Genomic DNA, 25,137 nt, shown 5'->3' on the forward strand with positions numbered 1-25,137 from the left:
GTTCCTGTGGCCCCGGCACAATGCCTTGGAAAGCACGGGCACTCAGAAATATTTACGGGGTGAACGGGGAGCTGACCTTCTGCGCCGCCAGACTCTGACTGCTTTCGCTCAGAGCCAAAGACGTAAAATACTGGATACACTCATCCAGATCTGTTTGGGGTAAAGAAGCCAGCAGGCATCTGAGTTCTTCCTCGATGGAAGAATCCTAGAATAAAAGGAAAATAAATTCTTCACAATTAAGCTCAACAACTGAATGCAACAAAAAGTACCAAAAGAATCTAAGCCAAAAAAGCAAACAACAAACAAAAAAACCCCACAGAAATGAATTAGTGCTTTTTAGTCTCAAAAAAGTCACCAACCCAGATAAACAGAGGATTGTTTCATTTTAAATTCTATATTTTCGTATCTGCTACCTCGATCTGAAAGACTTATTGCAAAGAATAACTCTACATTTTTACTTCATAGGCTATTTCACATCTTGATTCAAAATGAAAGTTACTATCTGCCCTGGCTGGTGTAGCTCAGTGGATTGAGCGTGGGCCTGCACACCACATGATCGCGGTTCGATACCCAGTCAGGGCACATGCCTGGGTTGCAGGCCAGTTCCCGGCAGGGGACACACCAGAGGCAACCATACATTGATATTTCTCTCCCTCTCTCCTTCCGTTCCCCTCTAAAAATAAATAAATTAAAATATATATTAAAAACAAATGAAAGTTACTATCTGATTTTCACTAATAACTTATATCTAGTCTATCAGTTTTTCTATTTTTCAAAAACTGATAGCAATTTTTTCAGAGCTTCATTTTCTAGTCTAGGAAAGGTACTCAAGAAGCATGCTCAAACGTCTGTATTACTGATTAAGACCTGGTGTCTCTGTGTTTTAACACATCAATAACTGTGTAGTGGTTCTCCAGCCGCGTCTTGTACCTCAGGAGACATTTAGCACCGTGTGGAAACATTCTGGTTGTCACGATTTGGGACTGCTACTGAATCTACTGAAAGGAGGCCAGGGGTGCTGCTCAACACCCTACCATGCACAGGACAGCCTCCAACGAAAATGTTATTTGGCCAAAACTGTCAATAGTGTTGAAGGTGAGAAAATCTCATCTAAAAACCGCCTTAGATCAAGGGACCGATTCATGGATGCTGATATGCTATGAAGTTACCCTCTGGGGTAGGAGACCCCAGTACCAAAAATGGAAAATGATACCAGAGAGACAGCATTCTGGAGGAATCGAGAACTCTGTGTGTGCAAACTACAATCTCAGGTTGACCTTGTTCACCTGCTTGTAAAAAGTAGCCAACAAACTGCTTTTGGGGTGTTTATTCTGCACCCAAAGACTATGTATCAACCCTTTTCTCACTCACTGGATTATTTTATTTACTTACTTCTTTTAAAGATGGTAAAGGAGGCGGAGGGAGAAAGAAGCGAAGATCGCTGTCTCTGCTTCGTGCCAGCCCGATGAGCGTTCTCAGGTCACAGGCCTGGGCCACGGTCCGATACTGGTAATCTACGGCGAGAGTGCTCTCAGCGGCCAGCGGCCTTGGAGTTGTGCCAGGCATTACGCGGACAGCCTACTTGAAAGCGATCTAATTTCTATATTACACGTTTGTGCTCCCCAAGTATTTTTCAAAACTACAACATCAATAAGCTGCACACGTGGCATTTGCACATCTGCTCTCACAACTGTCCTCACCACACGTCTGATATCTGGGTACATCAGGGTCTAACTAACATTTTTGAAAAGAGGAACCTCACATGTGAACACTGATAGGTCACAACCAATTTTACTTCTCTCTAAAAATGATTCTAGTGTTCAAAAGCTGTCTCGATCGCTACGCCAAAACCCTGCGATTACATCTCAGTCCACGCTCCCTGGCAGCAAGAACAGGCCTTCACCCCCTCCTGCCCACAGACAGGCTGAGGCTCCGGGCAGTGGGACTCTGCCTTAGCCTCCAAGATTGGCCACCCCGTTCCTTACGCACTGCTCCAGAGTGAATGAGTGAGTCCCCCAGATCCGCATGTTGAAACCTAACCCCCAGTGTGCTGGTGTTTGGAGGAACAGCTTTGGGGGTGATTAGGTCATGACGGGATTAGTGTTCTTACAAAAGAAACCCCAGAGAGCTGCAGTGTCCCTTCCAGCAGGTGAGGAAACAAAGAAAAGGTGGCCAGCTATGAACCAGGAGGCAGGTCCCACCAGGCACCAACTCTGCTGGCCCCCGATCTAGGACTTCTGGCCTCCGGAACTGCAAGAAAGACATTTCTGTTGTTTATAAGCCCCCAGTCTAGGATACTTTATAAAGTGTAATTACAGCCACCAATCGACTAGTTAACTTACATGGAGGCAGAGATCTTATTCCGAGACTTAACTTTCTTTGAGAACATCATTATTTTCTGGTTACTCATTTTTATGACACGAAACTACTCACAAAACGTGCACTAGTCTCTGCACTAGAACTAGAGCAGATCTGAGCTCTGGGCTCAGGTATTTTTACTGCAAAGCTTGTGAGTTTCAAACATGATTATTTTAAATGCCCCTTAAAATGACATACAAACAGAAATTAGATACACTTGACTGATTATTAGTATCAGAACCAATTGTCAAGTGAAAGCAAATATAATTGTGGCAGCAAGCAATTAAAATATATTTTATTACCTAAGAACCAAAAAAAAAATAATAGTAAAGGGAAACACAACATCAGGCCATAACTATCAGAGTCAAGAGTTTCTGGGATCAAAGAGAACTCTGTTCTCGTACAAGTCACACAAATAAATCAGCCTCGGTCTGGAGGTGGTTCTTATCAAGCGTGTCTGGTTACCAGGCCAGGGGGCTTTCACTGGAGTTTCCTTTTCAATTTCTGGAAATATTTTCAATATATGTTTAAATTGCCTGAATTATTTTCCTTCCTTGAAACCTCATTCCCTTCTCGTTTCCGTGAGAAACGGAGAGCTGGCTGCTGGAGTGCCATGCGTTCAGGGTCATTACCGTGCCAGTGGTGGGCCTGCGACATTTCCTGCACGGCCTGCCATCGGGCTGACGGGTCGTCCGACTTACTCCCTCGCAGGAGCAGCCACGAGGCACACTCGTGGTCCTCTACGTCGACTGTACTGAAAGTGTCTTCGCAGAGAGAAAAAGGCAGTATGAGCAATGTGAACAGTCAGAAACAACATTTATTCCCCCACTGCTTCAGTGGGGTCACTTAGAAATATCTGAAATCTGAAATAGGAGAGTTAAATCTATTTCCAGGTATTGATATTAACTAATAGGTTTATTCTCAGTTCTGTTGTATTATTTTTTAACTTTATTTTTATTGCTGACACTATTATATCTGTCCCCATTTTCCCCCTTTGTCCGCCTCCACCCATCCCCTGCCCCGCTTCCCTCGGGCCGTCACCGCACTCTGTCTAAGGGTCCGGCATCTGTGTTCCCTGGCTACTCCCTCCACCTTCTTCCACCCAGTGCCCCTCCCTGCCCCCTCTGACAGCTGTCAGTCTGCTCCCTGGGCCCACGCCTCTGTCTCTGTTTTGTTTGTCAGTTTATTCTGCTCCTGAGATTCCGCCGTTGGGTGAGATCGTAGTTGTCTTTCTCTGCCTGGCTAGTTTCACTCAGTGTAATACTCTCCAGGTCCCTGCTGTCGCAAAGCCTAGGATTTCCTTCTCTTCACGGCCACGGGTGTGACTCCACTGTGTGAACGCACCAGACCTTTTGGTCCCTCATCTGCTCGTGGGCACTGGGGCTGTTACCAGATCTTGGCTGTTGTACGTACTGCAGTGAACACAGGGGTGCACGTGTTCTTTCAAACGGATGTTTCGGGGTTCTTAGGGTGTATGCCCAGAAGTGGGGTCGCCTGTCATAAGGCAGTTCCAGTTCTAGTTTTTGAGGAGACTCCATAGGGTTTCCCACAGTGGCCGCCCCAGCCTGCACTCCCACCAACAGTGCACAGGGGTCCCTTTTCCCCACGTCCTTTTCACCTTTCCATCCTTCCCTTTTCACCAGCACTTGGTGATGAATTGATGGTAGCCATTCTGACAGGTGTGTGAGGTGGTATCTCATTGTGGTTTTAATTTGCATTTCTCTGATGGCTAGTGACGTTGAGCATTTTCTCGTGTGTCTGTTGGTCATCTGCATGTCCTCTTTGCAGAGATGTCTGTTCAGGTCCTTTGCCCATTTTTTATATTAAGACTTTCTGTCTTCCTGGTGTTGAGTTGCGTAAGCTCTTTATACATTTAGGAAATTAACTCTGTCAGATGTGTCATTGGCAAATATGTTCTCCTATACAGTAGGTTCCCTTTTCATTTTGTTGATAGCTTCTTTTGCTGTGCAGCATTTCCATTTCATGCAGTCCCGTTTGTTTAGTTTTTTTCCTCTGTTTCCCTTGCCTTAGGAGACACATCAGCAAAAATAGTGCTGTGAGAGAGGTCTGAGATTTCACTGCCTGTGTTTTTTTCTGCGATTTTTATGGTTTTGAGTCTTACATTTAAGTCATCTATCCATTTTGGGTTTATTCTTATGTATGTTTTGTCAAATTATTTTTTATATTTATTGTGTGTATTATCTATGTGCTTTTGTTTGACAGACTATGTTGCTTTCACTACACTATGTGGTTTTTTTTCCTTTTTCCCTAAAAAACTTTTCACTGTAGGAAATATCAAGCATATGGGAGAACTGAAAGAATAATACATTAATAGCCACGTGCCTACCACAGCTGGAGTCAATAACTGTTATTTGCCATACCTGCATATTCTATATGCGTGTCTATGTGTTTGTTTCTAAACTATGTGAAAGGAAGTTGCAGACACAGGCCTTTACCTTCCACAGTTCACATGGACTCTCCTAAAAACCAGCCTGCGCTCTCCCCATGTGCAATCACAGTGCCTGCTCTGGCTGGTGTGGCTCAGTGGATTGAGTGCCGGCTTGCAAACCAACAGATTGCAGGTTCAATTCCCAGTCAGGGCATGTGCCTGAGTTGGGGGTCAGTTCCCCAGTTGGGAACATGTGAGAGGCAACCTATAGGCACATCAATGTTTCTCTCCCTCCCTTCTTCCTTCTAAAAATAAAACATTTTTTAAAACATCACAATGCCACTGCAACTCCAGAGAACACTAACAAAGATTCTCCAAAGTCATCTAAAATCCAGTCTAACTTCATATTCAAATTCCTCCACTTGTCCCCAAAATATATCTGGAGTTGTTTTATAAAACCAGGATTTAAGTCTTTTTAGTCTCTTTTAATTCTAGAAAGGTTTCCCACCTTTTCACTTTCATGATTTCAACTTATTAAGGAGATCTGGTAAGCTCTTTTATAGCTACTCCACACCGCAAGGTTGCTGGTTATGAAATCTACATTTTTGATGCAATATTCTCATGAGAAAGCATGGAAGAGATTCCCCAATAGATTTTAAATTCTGAAGAGGGTATATTTAGTCTTAATATTTATTTACAAGTATCTAACAATAATATATCCTCAAAGATGGAAGGAAAAAAACTGTCCAAGGAGTCAAGCCTTAAAATTAAATATAGTGCAAAAGAATAATGTTACTCAGTTTTTCACTGTGATAATAAACGTCAGCATGGGAGATGGAGAAATGTCTCGGGTGCGCCATTGGATTTGACTTTCAGAATACTGATCGGTCTCCCGGGGAAATACTGGGTACTTACCAGCAAATGGACCCCGTAATATCTTGGCTGAGGTTGTCAAGACTTTTCTTACTGCTTTGTGAAGCTCTTTTCTTGCCTGGTAGGTGAGTCCTAAAGCGATTACAAAGTTAAATGACACTGAATATGTACTCGTAATGCTAGGCTCCAATACTTCAAAGAGAAATATAAACTAAAATCTATGATGTTTCAAAAAGAAAATATAAAATAGCATATTGTGTTTCTGTCATCCCCGTCAAAGCAGCTGTTGAAACCATCATGGAACACAGAGCTCTAAGTCCCAAAACGAGACTGCTCTCCAAGTCGGGGAAAGGTCGAAAACAAACACATCAACACTAATAAAAACCCTCGTGTACAACACGGCAAATTTCCCCTAAAAATAGTCCCTTTCAAGCTAAATTTTGGAGCTATCTAGCTGAGATCAAGCTTTACAGGTGAATTACGAACCTAAAAACTGTAATCGAAATAGCACACCACAAAAGCATGCTGAAATACAGGGAGGTGAGGTAACAGGACCTAAGCAGCGTGTCAGTGGGGAGCAGTGCACCTGCCCCACGCAGAGACTGCGATGCACCAGCAGGCGCGGTGACTGTGGCTGACACACAGGCACCCTGAGCCGTGAGTCGGGTGTGGCGACTCACCCCAACACCCACATCCTGATGAAAAGATACTCCTCTGCACTGAACTTTCCTGTTCGCCCAGCCATCGTCTGGTTGCTAACTGGGTTTCCATGAGACCTAACGATGGCGAAGAGGAATGTCCTGACTAGTAAAGCCAGGTTTTCTAGTCTTCTTGGCAGATCTTTTCCCTCTGTAATTGTCTGTATTCATATTTATAAATCCATCCCATCAGTCTAGTGTCCACAATGAACAAATCCCTTAAACCAGAAGTATCTCTGAGTTAAGGGACAAAATCAGGTTTTTATGTTCACCAGACTGAGGGCCGGCCTCTGAACTGACGGTCCCCACTGAGGGGTGGAACTTCGAGTTCAGACTAAAACAGCACCTGGCTTCCACTTCACTTAGTGACAAGAGAGCCGCAAACCTGAGTTAAATGTGGAAATCGGAAATTTGGTCTTCAATTAACTCTTCAAGAACTTGGTTCTCACAGGGTTTTGTGATTCTTAGCACTAATGGGATGAACGTTTTAAATACTGTTTTAAATACTCAGTTTAAAATTAAATAACTAGCTCCCATTTTTCACAATGATGAGATAACTTTATCATCAACTTACCATAATTTTCTCTTTTATCTAAAGAAACTGTGGGTACATATATATATGACTTCATTTTTTCTCTTTCTACCACTTGAGAATCTAATGTCAAAGACTTCTTCAGGGCCAGAACTTCGTACGTAAGAAATAAAGAGCCTCTTAAAAAGAAACAAAAAGTTCATCAAAAAATAGATGATATAAATGTGACGCAAGAGTTACTCTTTTATTCAGCTTTAAATAGTTACCTTTTCTTTTTTGAGAAACATAATATATGTACAGTAATGTGCATATACCATGTGTTACACACACCTAAGGAAAATGTATGTTTAAAGTACACACGCATTTTAGTTAACAAATAATAATAGCTACATTACCATATCCGGGCAAAACCAAACCAAACAGAACTTTAACAGTAAGTACCCAGAAGCCCACACTGTGTCCCTCCCTGATCCTCACACACTCTCTCATCTCTATAGCTAATCATTATTATGACTTTTATTATAGTAATACTCTTGCTTTTCTTTATATTGGGTTGGCCCAAAAGTTCGTTCTGTTTTTTTCCCATATGTTGGCTCTAGTAGTGAGCGCTTAGTTGTCTTTAACTTCATTCAAACCGATTTTGTAAGACTATTGTGACATCTGTCATATCGGCGCATTTTTAAGAAACACCAAAGTTGGTGCATTTTTGTATAGCCATTTTCATAATGAAGATATTAAGAAAATCGGCAACATTTTCAGCATATTATGCTTTATCATTTCAAGAAAGGTAAAAATGCAGCTGAATATTAAAAAAAGATCTGTGCAGTGTGTGGAGAAGGTGCTGTGACTGATCCAACGTGTCAAAAGTGTAGACCAGTTGAAGTTGATAGCGATCAAATCGAGAGGTTAATTGAGAACAGTCAACATTACATTAGACGGGAGATCGCTGTAGTACTCAAAAGATCCAAATCAATAAAATTATTGGTGAAAATGAAAAGTGTGTTTTTTATTTCGTGGAAAAAACTAAACGGACTTTTCAGCCATCCCAACAGTTTACCATCTCCACACGCATCCGTAAACAGCATTTTGTCTGCCTGCGGACTTCACAGGAACGGAGTTGCACTGCATGTATCCTTCTGTTCAGCCCTCTGTCTGTGAGACTCACTCATGCCGCTGCACGTATCTGAAGCTCGTGGGCTTACACTTTCGTAAGGCTGTGACTCGTCCACCATACGAATACACCGCAACTTCCGTGGCCGCTCTGCCACAGACGGGTGTTTAGGGGATTTCTGGTCCATTACAAACAGCATGGCCACAACACGTCACACATCTACACTGCACACGCATGTTTACGTCTCTCTAGGAATCGCAGCTAGAAGCAGAATTACAGACTTTCTGACAGCATATATATGGTTCAACTTTACTAAAGCCAAACTGTTTTTTCAAAAAGAGCAGTCGCTCTGGACTCCTGTCACCAGCACAAGGACCTTGCTCCTCTCCTAAGAGCTGTACCTAAAGTCCTTTTTAAACATAATGCACCGTGTTGTTTGTCGCATCCCCCCAAATGCAGGTGCTGTTTCCCTGAATCAGACTGACGTGCACACTCCCTCACTCCAGACACGAAGGCTGCCCTCTGTCTGGACTCAGAGCTTAGTGCCATCAGCTATGCTAACCCTTCTCCGGAGCGTCCTCCCCTGAAGCAGAAGCAGGTAAGGCAGGGAGGCCAGACACTGGCTAGCACCCGAGGAACAGAGAGAAGGCTTGAGAGAATCCTCTTCTCTCTTGGGGACCCACCTGAGCAGCCAAGGCGAGCAAACGTGTTCAGTACTTTTATCATGCTTTCCACGAAAGAAACTTTCTTTACTAAAAGTTGTGTGGTTAATTTCCATGCTATTCCTGAATATCACTGTGATACAAAGAAACTTCTTTACAAATAGAGTACTTTTGCCTGGAATAAGTCAAAGGGAAAGAAATCATCTAAATACATTTTGCCTGACCTTACAATATCATGGAGAAATGTATGTATTTGGATAAAATGCCAACTATATCTTCTGTAGCATTTTAGCATCTCAGAGTTGACTTCATACTTACACTAGTGAACGAGTATCACTAACAAAAACACCAGAGCAGTATCAGACGTGCATTAAACACACACAGGGTCCAGCAGAGGGAACACCACTGAGTGCGGTGGACAGGGTACGTGAATATCTCCCACGAGATGGAGGGCAGCTTGAATGTTTCACCTGAAATGTCATGTGGTGTGCTTGAGTGTGATATTCTTATGCTACAGAAGTACATGCTTATGGTATTATAATAGAAGATTTTTATGTAATTAAAAAAGGGGCATTATTTGTGCCGGAGCCTGTATATATCACACCCTCCTCCAAAAACAAGGAAAAAAATAGAATGAAATGCAATTCTCGCAAAGTCACTCCATTCATTAAGCAAGTGCCTGTGAACGGCATGCGGCGGGCGATGTCACCCCTGCCGTTTTCTCAGTCGGCCTGTTTCCTCCCATGAGAGCTTCATGGTGATTCATAAGATTTCCAAAAATTATTGTGACGATAATAGATTTTTACCTTTTCTACCCACTTTAGAATCTGAGACAAGATGTGATTTTAGGCGTGTGGAAGCTACTTAGTGAGTCTCTGCTCTGTCCCTATCATTCACTTGGACCCAAGAGAACCCAAGACCTAGACGGTGAAGTAGCTGTAGCTCCTACTGAAGTGGGAGAAACAGTGATGAATCCACCCAATTCCAAAATCTATACCCTCCTCACTCCCCCACGCCACCTGTAAATCACTTCCACTGAAATTTCAATTAGCATTATAATGAAGTCAATTTCACTGCTGACACTTACCCTAAAATAAGTGATCCAGTAAACTTTATTATATTTCCTTCAAAAAGAAAAAAAAGGTCAATGTAATGAATTTCATTTTAAAAATGTTACCGGAAATAGGCATGTTCAGGTAAGAAGTTATTGATATTTCTCCATTAAAATAAGCAGTTGCTATCAACACAAGGCTTGCTATCCCCAGACAGAACGAACGAACCAGGAAGCATTGGGTACAAACAGAGAACCTGTATTTCACACTCATTCTCCCCTCCCTCCACCCCCATCACAGCCAGCAGAGGCCCTGGTTCCCACAGCCCTACTGGGACTGCCAGGCCCACAGAGCTTCCCCTGAACGCCATGTCCCGGGGGGCCAACCTCCCTTCTGGCTCCTTTTAGTTCACAAACAAGTAAAGGCCCAGGGACATTTCTTCCCACCACACCAGATGTCATCTTTGTGTTTGGACTCAGGACTCATTCTGGTGGTGGCAAGACAAGCCGCTTTGTCATGATTTATACGATTCCTTGGATTACGAAAGAAAAATGGACTCAAACATAAACTTGCAAGAGAAGATCTCAAGAAAATGGTGAAAACACCTGGTGCATAATAGGTGTTAAAAGTAGACATCTGATAACTGAAAGATGATCTAGGCCAAGCTTCTCATTTTACAAATAAGGATTAGTGGTAAATAAAGACTTACTAATAAAGACAGATCAGCACTAGATGCTGAGCACCCTCCTGTAAAAGCGAGCACAGCGACCTTCCTCACCATTGAATTCACAGAACCTAACGTAAACGCAGGGCACTGTGTTTCGCAGGGGCTTAATAAATAGCTGCTGAATGAGGACGTGCAACACTTAAGTTGACTTCACGGGGATTAGCATGAATCTGAGAGGAAACACGGTGGGGGAGAGGACTCCCAAGAAAGAGGAGTGTGCGTGGCTCTGGGCCCACCAACGTGGGATGGGCCATCAGCCCAGAAAAGACATACACAAGTCCGTCAGAAACTGTTGTTTCACCAGTACTCACTGATATCTTTCCAGTACGTGTTGCCTTTTGGAGGAGGATTTGAGGTTCCTATTCTTCTACAACAGATGACACAATAAGCAGCCAGGGACATTCTGTGTATTTAAGACAATTACAAGAATTTTAGTTTAGCATCTAGTTAAAAACATTAAGAACATGTCACAATCACAGTGGACTGTCCACAGAATTTTTCAAGACTAGGAAAAAATATTTTCATTAAAAAAAGTCTTTCTTTCTTGATTTATTTCTAGGTAACTTTAGTTTTGACTACCATTATAAGTATGTTGTTATTAAATCCCTTGTTAATTGCTCGTGTAGAGAAGATCTACTTTTATTCAGAAATCTTTCTGAAGACCATTTTTCTTTTCCAGTTCAGTTTGAGTAATCCTTCTCTTTCCCACTGATTTGTGATCATTCCTTTACCTTATAAATGTGTGTATGTATACACACACAAACACACATTTTTGTTTTGTTTCTGGCTGGCTTTTCTGATCCACTGATCTCTTTTTGTACTCCTGTCACTGTGTTTTAAGTGCTACAGTTTTAGATATTCTGACAGTATTAATCCTGTCTCAAACTTTTTTGTAGCTATCTATGTCAGTTTACTCTTCCTGATAAGTATAATCATTGTGTCAGGAGCGCTGGTTCCTCCCCCGAGCCACCAAAGTCATAGTCTGCGGGCTCTGAAGGCCATTTCTGACACCACCTGACCAAAGCGGCTCCTCCAATCGCTGTATCCCATCGCCACCCGAAACCTCTCTGTCAACTGATTTCAGTGTCTCTCTCCCCTCACTACAATCACTTGTTTACCCCAGTGTCTAGACTAGTGTCCAGCACACATTCAGTGCACAAAAATCTTTGTGGAACAAATGAATGGAGGTTTGAAATCTGGATGATTCGGAGAAACAGGAAGAAAAGCAGGCTTTGAAGTGAGGGTGAAAGATGAGAAGTAGCTCAGTTTCAGAGGAGACATTCAGAGTAGCACAGGGCAGGCACCGAGCCGGCTCCCGGAGCGCAAGAGTGAGGGAAGTGCAAGGAGATGGACCTGCTGAGACGGTGACGAAGACTGCAGGAAGGAAAGAACCCTTGGGAAGAACTGGGCAGATTAAAGAGAGCGCACACGCCCGCAAAAAAAATGGAAACCAAGGGGAGGGAAAAGATTTGAGGGCTAGAAGGAAGGTAGGAAGTGGAAAAGCTGGGTTCCTAAATCATATAAACACACGAAGTAAAAAGCAGCATGAGCTCAACTGAGAAATACAATTTACCTAAGGAACAGAAAGCAAGAACCTCATCTCCACTGGTAAAAACAGAGCAAGCTTGGTAAGATATGCAGACCAACATTTGGGGCAGGAGTTAATTTTTGAGTCACCTGGGGTCTCCCACGTAAAATGCTTGTTACCGGGCTTGGAGAACTATCGGCATTTAATCTATCCAACCTCCAGGAGCGGAGCTACAATCTGAGGTCTGGAAGGTTCCAGTTTGAATGGACACAGTTTTGTCCTCCTTGTTAACAACATCATTCTCTCACTACAGCACCCGGGTTGATGGCACCTGCACGCGTTCTTGGGCCTCAGCGAGGAACCAGAGAGGAACGGTTAACCGGAATGGGTGGGCTGCCAAGGCTGCGAGAGGCCCTCACGCCCGGCGGAGGGTCAGCGAGTCAGTCGAGGCCGCCCGTCCACGCGGGGGCGCCCCGGCCGCTCCCCAGCCAAGCCCCGTCGCAATTCGTCCATCTCCCTCCCTTGCAAGGGTTTCGCTGACGTCGTGGCCTTCCCCTGCGAGCCCGGGCTCGGCTTCCTACCTGCCGGCACGTGGACTTGGCCTGCCCGCAGCTGCTCACGGAGGGCCAGGTCACCAAGGAGACCACCTTTCTCTGCGGCGCCCCGCCCGCGCCCTCCACCCAGCGGCGGGCGGCACGTGACCCCGCCCCCGCGCTCCCAGCTCCGCCCCTCGACCCCGCCCTCGTCCCGCCTTCCACCCACGAGGGGTCGCCGACGTGATGACGTAACGGGTGCTGGCGTACTCTGTCGACGACGCGGAAGGTGCTGCTGGGTCTGTAGGTGGAGGTAAGAGCTGTCTGCTCCCGGAGCGAGAGGGGAAAGTAGGGTCTGTAAGAGATGGAGAGGTGCCCAGGAAAGTGAGGCGGGGGCGAAGCGACCCAGAAACCTGTCGTGCAGGTGTTGGGGTACAGGGCGGTGTCCCGCACCATCCCCGGGCCTTTCTGAGGAGGGCGGGCGGCTCGTCTGCAGTAGTGGCACGGTGAATTAACTTTGGGCAGGCATTGCTCCGCGACCGTGTGTAGAAGCTTAAGGGTTAGGTGGTCGTGCATTGGGTGGGTGTTTTTCCTTTTAGCGTAGGTCTTTGGGGAACCTCATTGATTTGCTAAAACCACAAGTTCAGAGACCTGGCTTGTACCCATTTGCGGACCGAGCGTGGGGGTAAAGCTACTGCTTAATCTCTTCCAAGGCTTGGGCTTATTGTATAATTTTTAAGGCCCATTTCAGAGCTGCCATTCTGTGATTCCTGTGTCCCAGAATCTTATTTTTCATCATACTCCTGGCGGAAAAGAGAGTATGAACATTTGAACTAATGTTTTAAAAACTGGACTGGACACACCGGTGTTGTTAAGCCACTTGGCTTTCATTAGGATTGGGTAGAATTTGTTTGCAAGCAAGGTTTATATGTTAATATTCCAATAGACTCATGATAGTTTTTTAAAGTTTGAAATATGTATGTTTTTCTAATGTTAGCGCTGTTTTTCACAGACTTGACTGTTTGCTAGTATTTCATATTTTGCCTTATTGCAGAGGTAAACCTCCAAAGCCTATTAACTCGATGCTTTTGAATTTTGTGTCACCCTCTTCCTTTTGTTAGCATTTTTAAGGTCATCAGCACCGTCTGACTGAGGAGAAGATGGTCAACGTCTTGAAAGGAGTGCTTATTGAATGGTTAGTAGTTTTGACACTGAATGAGGGTTTTCTTTTTTTCATTAATACTGTCCGTACTTGTCTTTTCCTCTGGCAAACCCTGGGCCATCCACTTTTGCCAGGCTGCCTAGGGAGGTATAGGAACAGGAACATACAGGGCAGGCAACACATGGGAGAAGGAACTGTGGGAGGTGATGACAGCTTGTTCACATGGTGAAGAGGATGAGAAAAGCCATCATCTGGGCCTCTGAGAGGGCAAAGCCCAGCATGGCGTCAGGGAAGAGCCGTGTCTTCAGAGAAGGCTCCTGACATAAGCAGTGATGAGCCCCAAACTCCAGCCCCAGAGAGTGCCACCCCTACTGTGGCAGCCCCAGCCCCAGTTAACTTGGCCACTGTGTCAATATCTCTTGAAATGGCTCTGGTTTGGAAAGCTTGCTAGAAATAAGTGAGGTCAGAGGATGTGGGGCTGCCGAGCTGCTGAGCTCACCTCTGTCAGCGTCCCTGCAGCACCGCTGCATGTAGTGACCCGTTGCTCCTGACCAAGGCAGGGGTGGAGACAAGTCTGTGTACATTTCAGGGGGGGCGGGGGTGGGGGGTGAGGGGCTGTGGCCAGAGAGCTGCTCCCAGGGCAGAGAAGTCAGAAAGGGCCTTAATGAATTTTTTAAATTCTTTTTTCTTTTACGATGGGAATGAATTGAGATTTTCAGCTTCCGCACTTCATTTCTCTTACTTCCATAACAAGTGGGGCTGATTTGGGGGCTGCTTCTTCCTGGCACCAGATTTCAGTGTCTCTGCTGAGTTGTTGTACTTGGTGGTGTGTCCACCAAGTTTGGTCAGAGGCAGCATACTTGTTAGGTTAGCCTCTTCAGAGCAACAGTGCTGCTGTTCTAGAACCACCAGGGGGTGCCTAAAATTGTTGGCGAAGGTGAGGAGGGTGCCAGTGGAGTCAGACCAAACCTTGGTTCAGCAGCCTCGCGGTACTTGAGCTGACTAGGAAAGCATTCAGAGCCAAGAGTCAAACTAAGAGAAAGTTTGTTTATTTATTTATTTATTTATTTATTGGGGGGGGGGTTTCAAAAAATTATTTTTTATTTTACCTCAATAATTATTTTTTCCATAATGAGGAGCAAGTAACCAGTTAATAAAGAAATAGAGATCAGATGGCCTCTAACTGCATATATCACAAGTTTCCCTCAGGATTACGACACTGATGTGAAAAATCACAAGTGTTCACACCAGTCCACGTGTTATGAGTTATAGAATTCTATGTGGACACACATGAACAAATATAAAGAAAAAAAAGTTTATTTAGAAAGTCATAGAAGTAGAAGAAGTGAGCAGTGTAAGAAATGGGGTGGGAAAGAAATTACAGAGGCAAAATAAGGGGCCCTTGGGGCCTAGGAGAGAGAAGGGCGAAGGTAACTGGCCTGGGGGGAAGAGAAGAGGGATGGGAGGGGGAGCAAGCTGTGTCCTCCTTCATAAGCATTTGTAAGGGCAGAGATTTTGGGTGAGGGCCCGAGGGGAGGGTCTCAATAGAATGTTGTCAGCTCTCCAGGTGTCTTTTAGGGCCCTGGTCTCCACTGATTGGTCAGCACCAGGTCGTTAGTGCAGCTGTGCCTGAGGTCACCGTTGGTGTAGTTTGTCTGGTTTTGCTGCTTTTCTGGGCCTGGAGCTGAAACAACTGAGGCCTAGATGCTATCCCCAGGGTTTGACGTTTGAGGGAGTGGTGGTGCCAGGGCCTGAAATGGGAGTCTCGTGAGGCTGTACTTCAGCCATTTGTCCCTTCTCTGAGGAGTCTCCCACGTGACCAGCAGCAGGGGAAGAAAGGTTAAGGGAGGGCCTGAGTGCATGACCAGCAATGTGGAAGGTCAGGGCGTCTGAAACCGCAGGACCTGTCAAATGCTGGGTAAGGAAATGTCACCCTGAGGGATGTGTTTGTTTTGCCATTTTTGCCTGTTGCTAGGCACCCAGGTGGCTTTCCACCCCGGTGACCTTCTGTACCTGGCCCATTGTCCTTGCTCTGCTCACTTATAACTGCTGACCACAAACTTTTAGGGTCTGCCTAAGTCTTGCATCACAAACTGGTCCTTTAAAAAACAAGGGGAAAAAACAAACCAAGAGAAGTGAAAGGATGTTTAGCCACACATTTCGAAGGAGAAAGAGAAACCTTGATGGACAGAGGCCCTGAGGCCCAGCCCTCTGGGCCAGTTCGCAGAGCAAGCTGTGGTGGGCTCCGACGTCAGCCCAGAGCCTGGACTGCTGGTCCAGTCTCAATCCGTCCCCACTTGTTGGCTTGCCCGCCAGCAATTCTGTCTCATCCAGGAATCTTGCTCTGTGGACACTCCCAGCTTCTGAAAATGCCCCTGCCCATGTCTCTGTGCCCCTGATATCAGCCATTATAGGGATACTGGTGCTGCATCCTGTGGTGGCAAACATTTGTTGAGCACCTGCAGTGTGCTGGCCCTAATTTGGGCCCCCATACCTCCTACCACACAAAACCCAAATTCTTCCGGGCCATCTCTCACTCCTTTTACGGCGTTATCTTGTGGCTGCGTACATCTGCTTTTTCAACTCCAACTCCTGTCCGTCCTTTCCAGTTGGCCCTCTGGAACCTTCAGAGCAGCAGAACCCCCTGTGTTTTCCGCCTCCTCTCTGAGCTTCTCCTCTCCCTGCCCCCAGCCTCCTTTTCCTGTGGGCTCCAACAAAACCTGGCTTTCTCCTGAGCGGACTGCTTCTCCCGAAGTCCTGTGGAGTGCTGCCTCTTTCCTCTAATACCTCTTGTACCCTGGGCCAGGAGACGGGCCAGCAGATGGAATAGGTACCTCCTTTACTGCTCGGCGCCACTTCCAGAAGTTCCCCTCCCCTCTCCCTTGGCAACCCTGGTTCCGAGTCTCGTGCTGCCAGACTAGACCGCCCACTGGGGACACCCACAGACACTGGAGTCTCCTTGAGGGTTTTCCCGGAAGACTGCCTGTCACTCTTCAGGAGCCGTCTTCTCAGACTCTTAATGATTTCAGTATCCGTGTAGACAGATTTCTCTGTGCCCCATCTGTCCCCTTAGTTCCTGACCTCCTCTTCCAGTGAGCTTATCCTCCAGCCTGTCACAGCCACTCGTGTGTGCATGGTCAGGCCTACACCTGTCCCTCCCAGTGCTGCCACCTCCAGAGTCTCCACGTCCAGTGTCTGCCTCCTCCCACCACGTCCTCTTTCCTATTCGCTCCCGCTGATGTCCGTTTCTACGTTTCTCCAGACGTACAGTCTGTTGGTTCACCCACCGATTCATCGCCCTTCACCACCCAGCGTCTCACTTTCCTGCTCACCCAGCTTGTGTTCCACGGCCCATCCAGGAGCTCGTTCTCGCAAAGATGCTGCCAACCCCCTTGCCCTTCTCTGTCACACTCTCCAGATATGGTCAAATCCAGCTCTTCACCTTCTCTGGACCTTTACCTCCACAGCTCCCAGCAGCTGGAGGAAAACATACAAGCATACCAATTAGTCTTGCTTCAGATTCAGGACTGCTAAGCTCACGTGGGCCGTGGGTGCCGGGCCGCAGGCCTCTGACGTGTCCTGGTTCACTGACGCTCCCACTCTCCTGGCAAGGCTGTTACAGTTTATCAGAGCTAGGGTTTCGGCAGTTTCACAGCTTACCAATATTTTAAGTACCTCTGGAAAAATCACTGCCAATATACTGTAACATGCCCTTGAACGTTAAGACTGGTCCCAATTTTAGAAATGTTAAAATGTGGAGGAATATGATTCTTAGAGTAGATGAATACCTTTAGATTATTAGACCTCAAACACCTCCCCTGTCTTCACTCCGGTTCATCCTTTGCTTCCTGATTCATGGAGAAAAGAAAATCCTAAGAGATTGTCCACTGGCCTTTATCACACGGATCTCTCTGTGCCCAGACTTGTAACTCTTCTTCCCCCTGGTTATGACCCAGCTTCTGTACTTGGGAGCCAGACCCCACTGCCTTGCCTCTTTGGGGCACCTTTCCAGCAGTTTTCATCTGTTCTTTTGCCTTCTCAGCTTTTCTTCCTCCTTAGATCATTCCCAGCAGCTTCACAAACGTGCTGCGATGCTCCCCTGCGCCTCCCAGGCGCAAACTCTTGGTTCCCACATCCCTCTCCGGTTCCCACTCTGTTCCTGCTCTTTGTAGCAGGGTTTCCCAGGAGACCTGTCCGTCTTCACTGTCTGTGATCTCTCCTCCCATTCTGAAACCCACCTCAGGCCCCCTGACTCATCCTGTCACTTGGATGCTGGTATGCATCTCATATGTAATATGCTTAAAACCAAACTCCTCATCTTACCAGCAAACCTGTTTGTCCCACATTCTCCTCACTTCAGTAAAAGACAACTCCAACCTTCCATTTGCTTATCCCGAGAATTTGGGAGTCTCAGTTCTCTTTGAAACCCGAGTCTAGTCTCAGCACGTTATTTGGCTTTCCGTGCAGCAGGTGTCTAGAATTCCACCCCTTCTCGTCCTCGCCATCCCCACCTGGGTCCAGATCATTTCCATTTCTTGCCTGGATCACTGCAGGCACCTCCTAGTTGGACTCCCCGCCTCCAGCCTTGCCTCCACTGCCATCCCTCCCCCATACCATCTTTTTTCAGCCCAGCAGGCACTATGATCCCTACATTTAAAACTTAAGACAGTTAAGTCATGTCACTTAGTCCCCAAAAAAGCCAAAGTCCCCCAAAGCATCTTCAGGGCCCTGTATCATCTGGACCAGTTTTAACTTTCTGACCTTTCCCCCACTACTGTCTCCTTGCTGGCCCCTCTCCAGCAGCCTTGGCCTTGCTGTTCCCTCTGCCTAGGACACTCGCCCCCCACATCACCACATGCACGGCTTGCTCACAACTCCTCCTGGGATTTGTTCACATTCAGCTGCTCAGTTAAGGCCTTCCTTCACTCCCATATTTAAACTGGCGAGGTCCTATCACTTTCAGCATTGCCATTTCTCTATGCCTGGCACATGATAGGTACTTAACAAATATTTATTGAATGAGTGACTAAAACATAAGCAGATTTACTTCTGAACAAGTCAATCCCACGGTGTGGGTATTGTAATACTGAAGCCATAGAATGTAACTGAGTTTTGCCAAACCTGAGTGAATAAGTGTAACCTAAGTGTTGTGCACGGAAGTGTAATGTAAACATACTGGAAAGTAAATTTAAAACCTGTGTCAGTTCTGACATGCGTAGATCTATTCACATCATTTTACATCAGAGTAAATTGTTAGCAAAGTCATTTTAGTGATATAAGTTGAAAGTAAATTAGGAAGCCTTCAGTTTATTAGTAAATAGTTAATATGCCATGAACCATACTCATTTAGCGATTAGAGTAAATCTTTTACTGTGTTGGCTTCACTTACACCTGTGTTGGTACCTGAAAGGAGTAAAACTTGTTTGTATTGTCTTCATTAAATTACACTGACCTTTTGAATTAAATTATCTTTGTAATTGATGTTGACATTATTCAAGAAACCAAATGATTGTATAAGATATTTTTCTTTAAGAATTAAAACTCTGCCCTGGCTGGTGTGGCTCAGTAGGTTGATCGCCGGCCTATGAACCAAAGGGTCACTGGATTGATTCCCACTCAGGGCACATGCTGGGGTTGCAGGCCAGGTCCCAGTAGGGGGCATGTGAGAAGCAACCACACATTGGTGTTTTTCTCCCTTTCTTCCTCCTTTCCCCTCTCTCAAAAAAATAAGTAAAATCTTTTTTTTAAAAATTAGAAATCTGTGCAGCTTGACATTTTTATAGTAGTTTTTTGCTAAACACATGATTGAGTATTAGATCAAAAGAGTGTCCTTTGTTGTGATTCAAGGTGTTTATGAAAAAGACGTACTTTGGTTAATGTAAGCAATTATACACCTCTTTCCCTTGTGACTATCCTATTCATTCCAAACTAAAGCCACAAATAAGCAGAATTGAGCTGGGATCTCCTCTTTGAGCTTGGTAGTCTCAGAGAGATTTTGTTAGGATTTTCTTTAGAGATTCTGAGTGATTGTTCAGACTTACATGGTTCAGGATTTTAAGGAAGAGGAAAAAACTTGAGTACCTACTACAGACCAGATACTTACCCTCGGCGTTTTTTCTCCTTTAATTCCCATAACGATTCTGTGTGTGGGTTCACATGGAGGCTTGGGGGGACTCCGTACATTTTAGGGTCACACAAGTAAGTGATGAAGCCGGGGTTGAGTTGGATCTGCCTCCAGTACGCCCTGTTTCATCAGAGTGACCGTTTAACTGGTTTTGTATGTTAATTTGTTGTCGGCAAGGTGGTGAAAAGCTGTTGACTGTTTAATGCAATGGTGGTGGATGAGTGAGGAAATGCATGTTTAAAATTGTGTAAGGAGGCTCTGATTCTAGGCCCTAGTAACTACAGGGCTTTGAGCATTACTTTTCCACTTGTCAATGGCAAATCATTCTTTTAAAATCTCATCATTGGCCTCTTTCTCTTAAACTTGCTCTAACAGTTCTAAAATGCAGTTACATCTACAAATCATCAACACTTAAGGCAGAGTGGGAGTGAGTTTAGGCCTTTTTAAATTAACCTAACTATTCTACCTGCTCAAAATTCTGATCACTCTGGTTCCGGTATAATTTAAAGTTTCTCCTCACCGTGTGTGTGTTCCCTACAGTGACCCTGCCATGAAGCAGTTTCTGCTGTACTTGGATGAGTCAAATGCCCTGGGGAAGAAGTTCATCATTCAGGACATCGACGACACGCACGTCTTTGTGATAGCAGAGTTGGTTAATATCCTCCAGGAGCGAGTGGGTGAATTAATGGACCAAAATGCATTTTCCCTTACCCAGAAGTGAAAATATTAGATATTGACCACTTCAGAATTCAAAGTAACAGATGTGAGAGAGACTGTCACCCTTTAGTATGTCGTGTGACAAGTTAGACTTAGAGAATTGCTGAGAAGCGTGCCATGGGACGGACTGGGGTGTCATTTGTTCAGAAGAAAGCCCCCAGACTGATTTTCTTGTTCTGTCTTTGTCAATATATGTGCCCTAGGATTAAAAAAAAATAAGTTTAAACAGTTGGCCATAATTTGACTTTTTTGTCTTTTATTGAAATATAAATGGGAATGGTTTTTTTACTTTTTTAATGCCAATTCAGTACATTAAGAATATAATTTTTAGCCCTGGCTGGTGTAGCTCAGTGGATTGATCATGGGCCGCAAACCAAAGGGTTGCTGGTTCGATTCCCAGTCAGGGCACATGCCTGGGTTGTGGGCCAGGTCTCCAGTAGGGGGTGTGTGAGAGGCAACCACACATTGATGTTTCTCTCCCTCTCTCCTTTCCTCCCTTCCCCTTTCTCTAAAAATAAATACATAAAATCTTTTTAAAAAGGATATAATTTTTATTATAAAAATATGATTTTTTATTATCAGTCTGGCCTAGATGCTTATTTTGCTTGTTCTTGTAAGTAACTGTGAGTTTTGTAGTGTTGGTATGATTGGTTCTGTTTCAACTAGAAACTTCAGAGAAGTTTTAAATCAAAGTATAACACACAGAAAATGCCCAGTCATGAATGTTCAAGTCTTAGAATTTTCACAAACTGAAGCACCCAGATGAAGAAAAAGGCAGTTCCCACCACCCCAGAAGCCTTTTTCCTAGACCGCCCCAAGGTTCGCACTGTGCCGACCTCAGACAGCATGCTGTGCTTGTCGTTAACTTCACATCAGGGTGGTCACTCAGCACGTGTCCCTCCTGGTGTCTCTGCACAGCACTGTGTATGTGAGTCACCTGTGCCGTTGCATGGCGCAGCACAGCTGACCTGGAACAACGTGGGTTTGTGCTGTGTGAGTCCGCTCATACGTGCATTTTTTTTCTGTAAATGCTGTAAATGTATTTTCTTTATGATTTTCTTTTCTCTAGCTTATTTTAAGCCTCTCACTGCCCCCCACTCCTGTTCAAGGGCCCCCTAGTTTTTTCATTCTCATTGTTGTACAGTTGGTGTTCTGTTGTTTGCTGCCGCAACCACACTAGAGATGTTTGGTTAATAAATAAAGCAGTCCTAAAAATTTAAGATTTATACGTTCATTAAACTTCAATTTGAACTTGATACCCATACATCACAAAACTTGACCACTATTGTGTTACCACACTAATTTTTCTCCAGTGGCAGAATGTATACAACTGTTTTGCATTTGTTTGAGAAAAGATATGGAAGTACAGAATCTAATTGCAAATATACTGGCATTAGTTACATTGATATCCTGTTGTTGTAATAGCTTCTTCAGTTCATTCAGTCCTTCACTTACTCATTCAAAAAATTATTAAGTACCCACCACATCCTAGTGTAAAGAATAGGTAGTTTTTTAAAAAGGTGGATGAAACACCTATATTAAGAACACTTATAGCTTGAAGTTGATGTGGACCCTGGCCAGCAGGATCTGTGTGTTGTGGCCCCAAGAGACAAATTCACACAGACTGCAGAAGTCCTGTAGAGAGAAAGGGATGGCATGGCCATTGTCTAAGTGAGAGAGAGGGCCCCCAACTCCTGCCTGGACAAGAGTTGTATTGCTTTTCTGGGTACAGTACATTGGGGATGGGCGTCATTTACTATGCACAGGGTTGTTATAGGTGATTACCTTTTACAGATAACAAAGGAAAGAATGTTGCTAATTCAAAGAGAAGGATGTTGCAGACCAAGGGAAAAGTGGTTGAACTGGTTATACCCCATACTTGGGAGGTTTAGCACAGACTTTAGGAAGTTACAGTAAGGACTTTCTGCCTCAATTCACAGTGAGGGACTTTTAGCAAAAGCAAGTCTCACAGCAGCCTAGGTACAGTGCAGGCCTGACTCCCCACGGGAGAACCTATCCGTGGGCGTGGATCCTGTGTGCCGGACCTCACTTCCCACTGGCTTTTCTGAGTGGGAGCTGGGCTACATTCCCACACCACACAGAACGGTTCTCTGTATCAAGTAACAGAACAACAGTGAAGAATTATTTAAACAATAAAGAAGTTTAACTGTTCAACATAACAGTTAAAACTCCAAATATAACAAATTTGGAGACAGTTCTAAGTGGTTCAGCCTCCTTGTCGTCCTGATAATGCTGGCTTTTCACTCCCGACTTACTGCCTCGTGGTCCCCACTCCGTGGCTGCCACTCCAAGGTGCTGCATTCACAGCAGCAACCCAAACAAGGAAAGGAAGGCTCCATTTGCCAGCAGAGAAAATAAGGAAAAACCTCGCCCTGGTGTAACTCTCTTTTTATAAGGGAGGAAGATCTTTCCCAGAACCTTCCCACTTATCTATCCCTAGAGTACTTGTTGGCATTGAGGAATAGAATAATAACTGACTTAGATCAGTGATTCTCAACCTTTAAAATCACTGGTGGTTTTCCAGATAACAGTGGAGATACTGTTCAGTCCAAGTGGAGCTTAGTTCCCTGCAGCGAGTATGGGCTGCACTTAGTGACTTGCTCCCAAAGAGTAGGTTTGGACTGGGCGGAAAAGTGACTGTATGGTGGAGAAGCCCGGGAAACACCACCTTAGGCAGGTGGTCAGGACATCACAGATGAGTTGTGTTGAGGACGGGTACCGCTAGTGTGATGTGATGAGAAGGGTACTTCTCCCTGACTGGTGGGGCTCGATTGGGTATCATCCTGCAAAGTGCAGGTCACCGGTTTAATGCCTAGGTTGCAGGTTCAGTCCCTGGTTGGGATGCCTGCAAGAGGCAATGAATCGCTGCTTCTCTCCCTCTCTTCCTCCCTCCCCCTCTCTGTAAAAAGTAAATGTATTTTTTTAAAAAGATTAAAAACTTACTTTTAAAAAAAAACAGGGTTCTTCACCTCTGTGGTTTTCTTCCTGAAGTCTTTTCCCAGTCTTACCATGAGAAAAGCCTCAGACCACCACAGATTTCAGGGAATTCTACAAAACACATGGCCAGTGCTCCTGAAAACCATGAAGGTCACGTAAAACAGGGCAAGACTGAAAAACAAGTTAGAAGAGGCTAGGGAAAGATGACGACTAAACGTGCAGCCGTGTCCCAAATGGAATCCGGGGACAGGAAGGGGGCACCAGCTGAAATCTAAGACAATCTGCAAAATCTGCAGTTGTCATTAATGTCTGTCTGCTTTTGTATTGCCTTGAAGATTTCCATCAAAAGTTTCTAAATGTGAGCCCTGGCTGGTGTAGCTCAGTGGACTGAGCACGGGCCTGCAAACCAGACGATCGCGGTTTGATTCCCAGTCAGGGCACATGCCTGGGTTGCAGGCCAGTTCCCGGCAGGGGCCATTTCCCAGCAGGGGGTGCACGGAAGCAACCATACATTGATGTTTCTCTTCCTCTTTCCTTCCCTTCCCCTCTAAAAATAAATATTTTTTAAAAAGTAAAAGTTTCTAAATGTGAATATTCTAGTACATAATACACTTACATTTGTTTCCATTAAGAAAAGGTGTATCACAATGGTTAATAGCCTAAATTTTGGTAGCAAGAATTCTGATTGAATCTGTTTTGGTTATTTGTGGCAAGTTACTGAACTCTTCCAGTTCTTGATTTCATTTTCTCAAATTAGGCTCCACAAGCCCTGTCTGATGAACAGAATGCTTTTCGTCCCCCTCCCTCTGCCCCACCCTCTCTGCCTGTACAGCCAGGAGCCTCAGGTTTACCCAGGTGGAGGCTCTTCCCTGGAAAGCCAGGCTGGTAGCTGCTACCTTAGTTTTCATGGATGGCCCAACCTGCGTCTACAGTCCACTCTGAGAAGCAGTGGCCCCCATCCGAGCAAGTTCCCTTTCCTCCGGGAACCAGATTTCTCTGGGAGCCCCCAGTTCCTTCTCCGCCTCCACCACAGGCGGCTGAGGCCCTAGAGCCCTGATAAACCAGTGCTGGTGCACAGGTGGGCAGTCTTGGCCTCCTTGGGGGTCCCCTGCAAATTGACCAAACCGGAGTCACTTTTCAGTGTGTTTCCCTGCAGTGTGAACATGCAGGGGCTTCCTCTGCATGTTCAAGTTGAAGGAGAACATTGGTGAAGGAGCCACTCTGAGACAAGGGAGAGATTTGAAAGCTCATTAGGGAGCCCCAGGAAGAGCAGAGTAAGGGGCCAGATGAGGGTCTTCCCAGCACTCACTGTGGAGCCCTTAATGAACCGAGTGCCTTTCAAGCCTGTGACCTGAACCACACCCCCAATTCCCAGAGAAACTGGGTGTGGCACTGCCGTGAAAAGTCTTTCTACTGTCACCCAGTCCAGAGAGGGGTGCGTGCACCTTTACTGAAATAAAGCCAGGCCTGGTACTGCACAGGAGATGGGGGCTGTGTTATGTTAGTAAAAGGAGCACTAACATACACTCTGCCCTGGCTGGCTGGTGTAGCTCAGTGGATTGATCACGAGCCTGCGAACCAGAGGACTGTGGTTCGATCCCCAGTCAGGGCACATGCCTCGGTTGCAGTCCAGTTCCAAGCAGGGGACATACGCGAGGCAACCATACATTAATATTTCTCTCCCTCTCTCCTTCCCATCTAAAAATCTTAAAA

General features: G+C 45.3%; 2 protein-coding genes across 5 annotated transcripts in view; one reads left to right on the top strand and one right to left on the bottom strand.

Annotated features, from left to right (window-relative positions):
* Nucleotides 1-12,653, bottom strand: part of SERAC1 (serine active site containing 1) — a 28,123-nt gene extending 15,470 nt beyond the window's left edge. Inside the window, exons 1-8 of one of the 2 annotated variants that reach the window (XM_037055624.1) lie at nucleotides 12,512-12,653; nucleotides 10,714-10,805; nucleotides 9,711-9,747; nucleotides 6,893-7,029; nucleotides 5,663-5,752; nucleotides 2,991-3,122; nucleotides 1,393-1,514; nucleotides 77-205 (exon numbers count right to left, since the gene is read on the bottom strand). In XM_037055624.1, the coding sequence (XP_036911519.1) occupies nucleotides 77-205; nucleotides 1,393-1,514; nucleotides 2,991-3,122; nucleotides 5,663-5,752; nucleotides 6,893-7,029; nucleotides 9,711-9,747; nucleotides 10,714-10,804 (738 nt within the window). In that variant the 5' untranslated portion in view covers nucleotide 10,805; nucleotides 12,512-12,653. The remainder of the gene's footprint in view (nucleotides 1-76; nucleotides 206-1,392; nucleotides 1,515-2,990; nucleotides 3,123-5,662; nucleotides 5,753-6,892; nucleotides 7,030-9,710; nucleotides 9,748-10,713; nucleotides 10,806-12,511) is intronic. The other variant, XM_037055720.1, reaches the window with a different exon arrangement.
* Nucleotides 12,654-12,691: 38 nt separating this feature from the next.
* On the top strand, nucleotides 12,692-20,705 carry GTF2H5 (general transcription factor IIH subunit 5). Of its 3 annotated transcripts, none has more exons than XM_037055826.1 (3): nucleotides 12,692-12,776; nucleotides 13,585-13,658; nucleotides 20,290-20,705. In XM_037055826.1, the coding sequence occupies exons 2-3, from the start codon at nucleotides 13,624-13,626 to the stop codon at nucleotides 20,468-20,470; spliced, it is 216 nt and encodes a 71-aa protein (XP_036911721.1). In that variant the 5' UTR covers nucleotides 12,692-12,776; nucleotides 13,585-13,623; the 3' UTR covers nucleotides 20,471-20,705. The 3 variants fall into 3 exon arrangements, with proteins under 3 accessions (XP_036911721.1, XP_036911809.1, XP_036911892.1); XM_037055914.1 differs by having other exon boundaries at nucleotides 12,696-12,766; XM_037055997.1 differs by having other exon boundaries at nucleotides 12,723-12,806.
* The last annotated feature ends 4,432 nt before the right edge of the window (nucleotides 20,706-25,137 follow it).

This window comes from Sturnira hondurensis, unplaced genomic scaffold (assembly GCF_014824575.4).
Source record: "Sturnira hondurensis isolate 20B ecotype Veracruz unplaced genomic scaffold, ASM1482457v3 Scaffold0000167, whole genome shotgun sequence".
In the NCBI taxonomy this organism is placed as follows: domain Eukaryota; kingdom Metazoa; phylum Chordata; class Mammalia; order Chiroptera; family Phyllostomidae; genus Sturnira; species Sturnira hondurensis.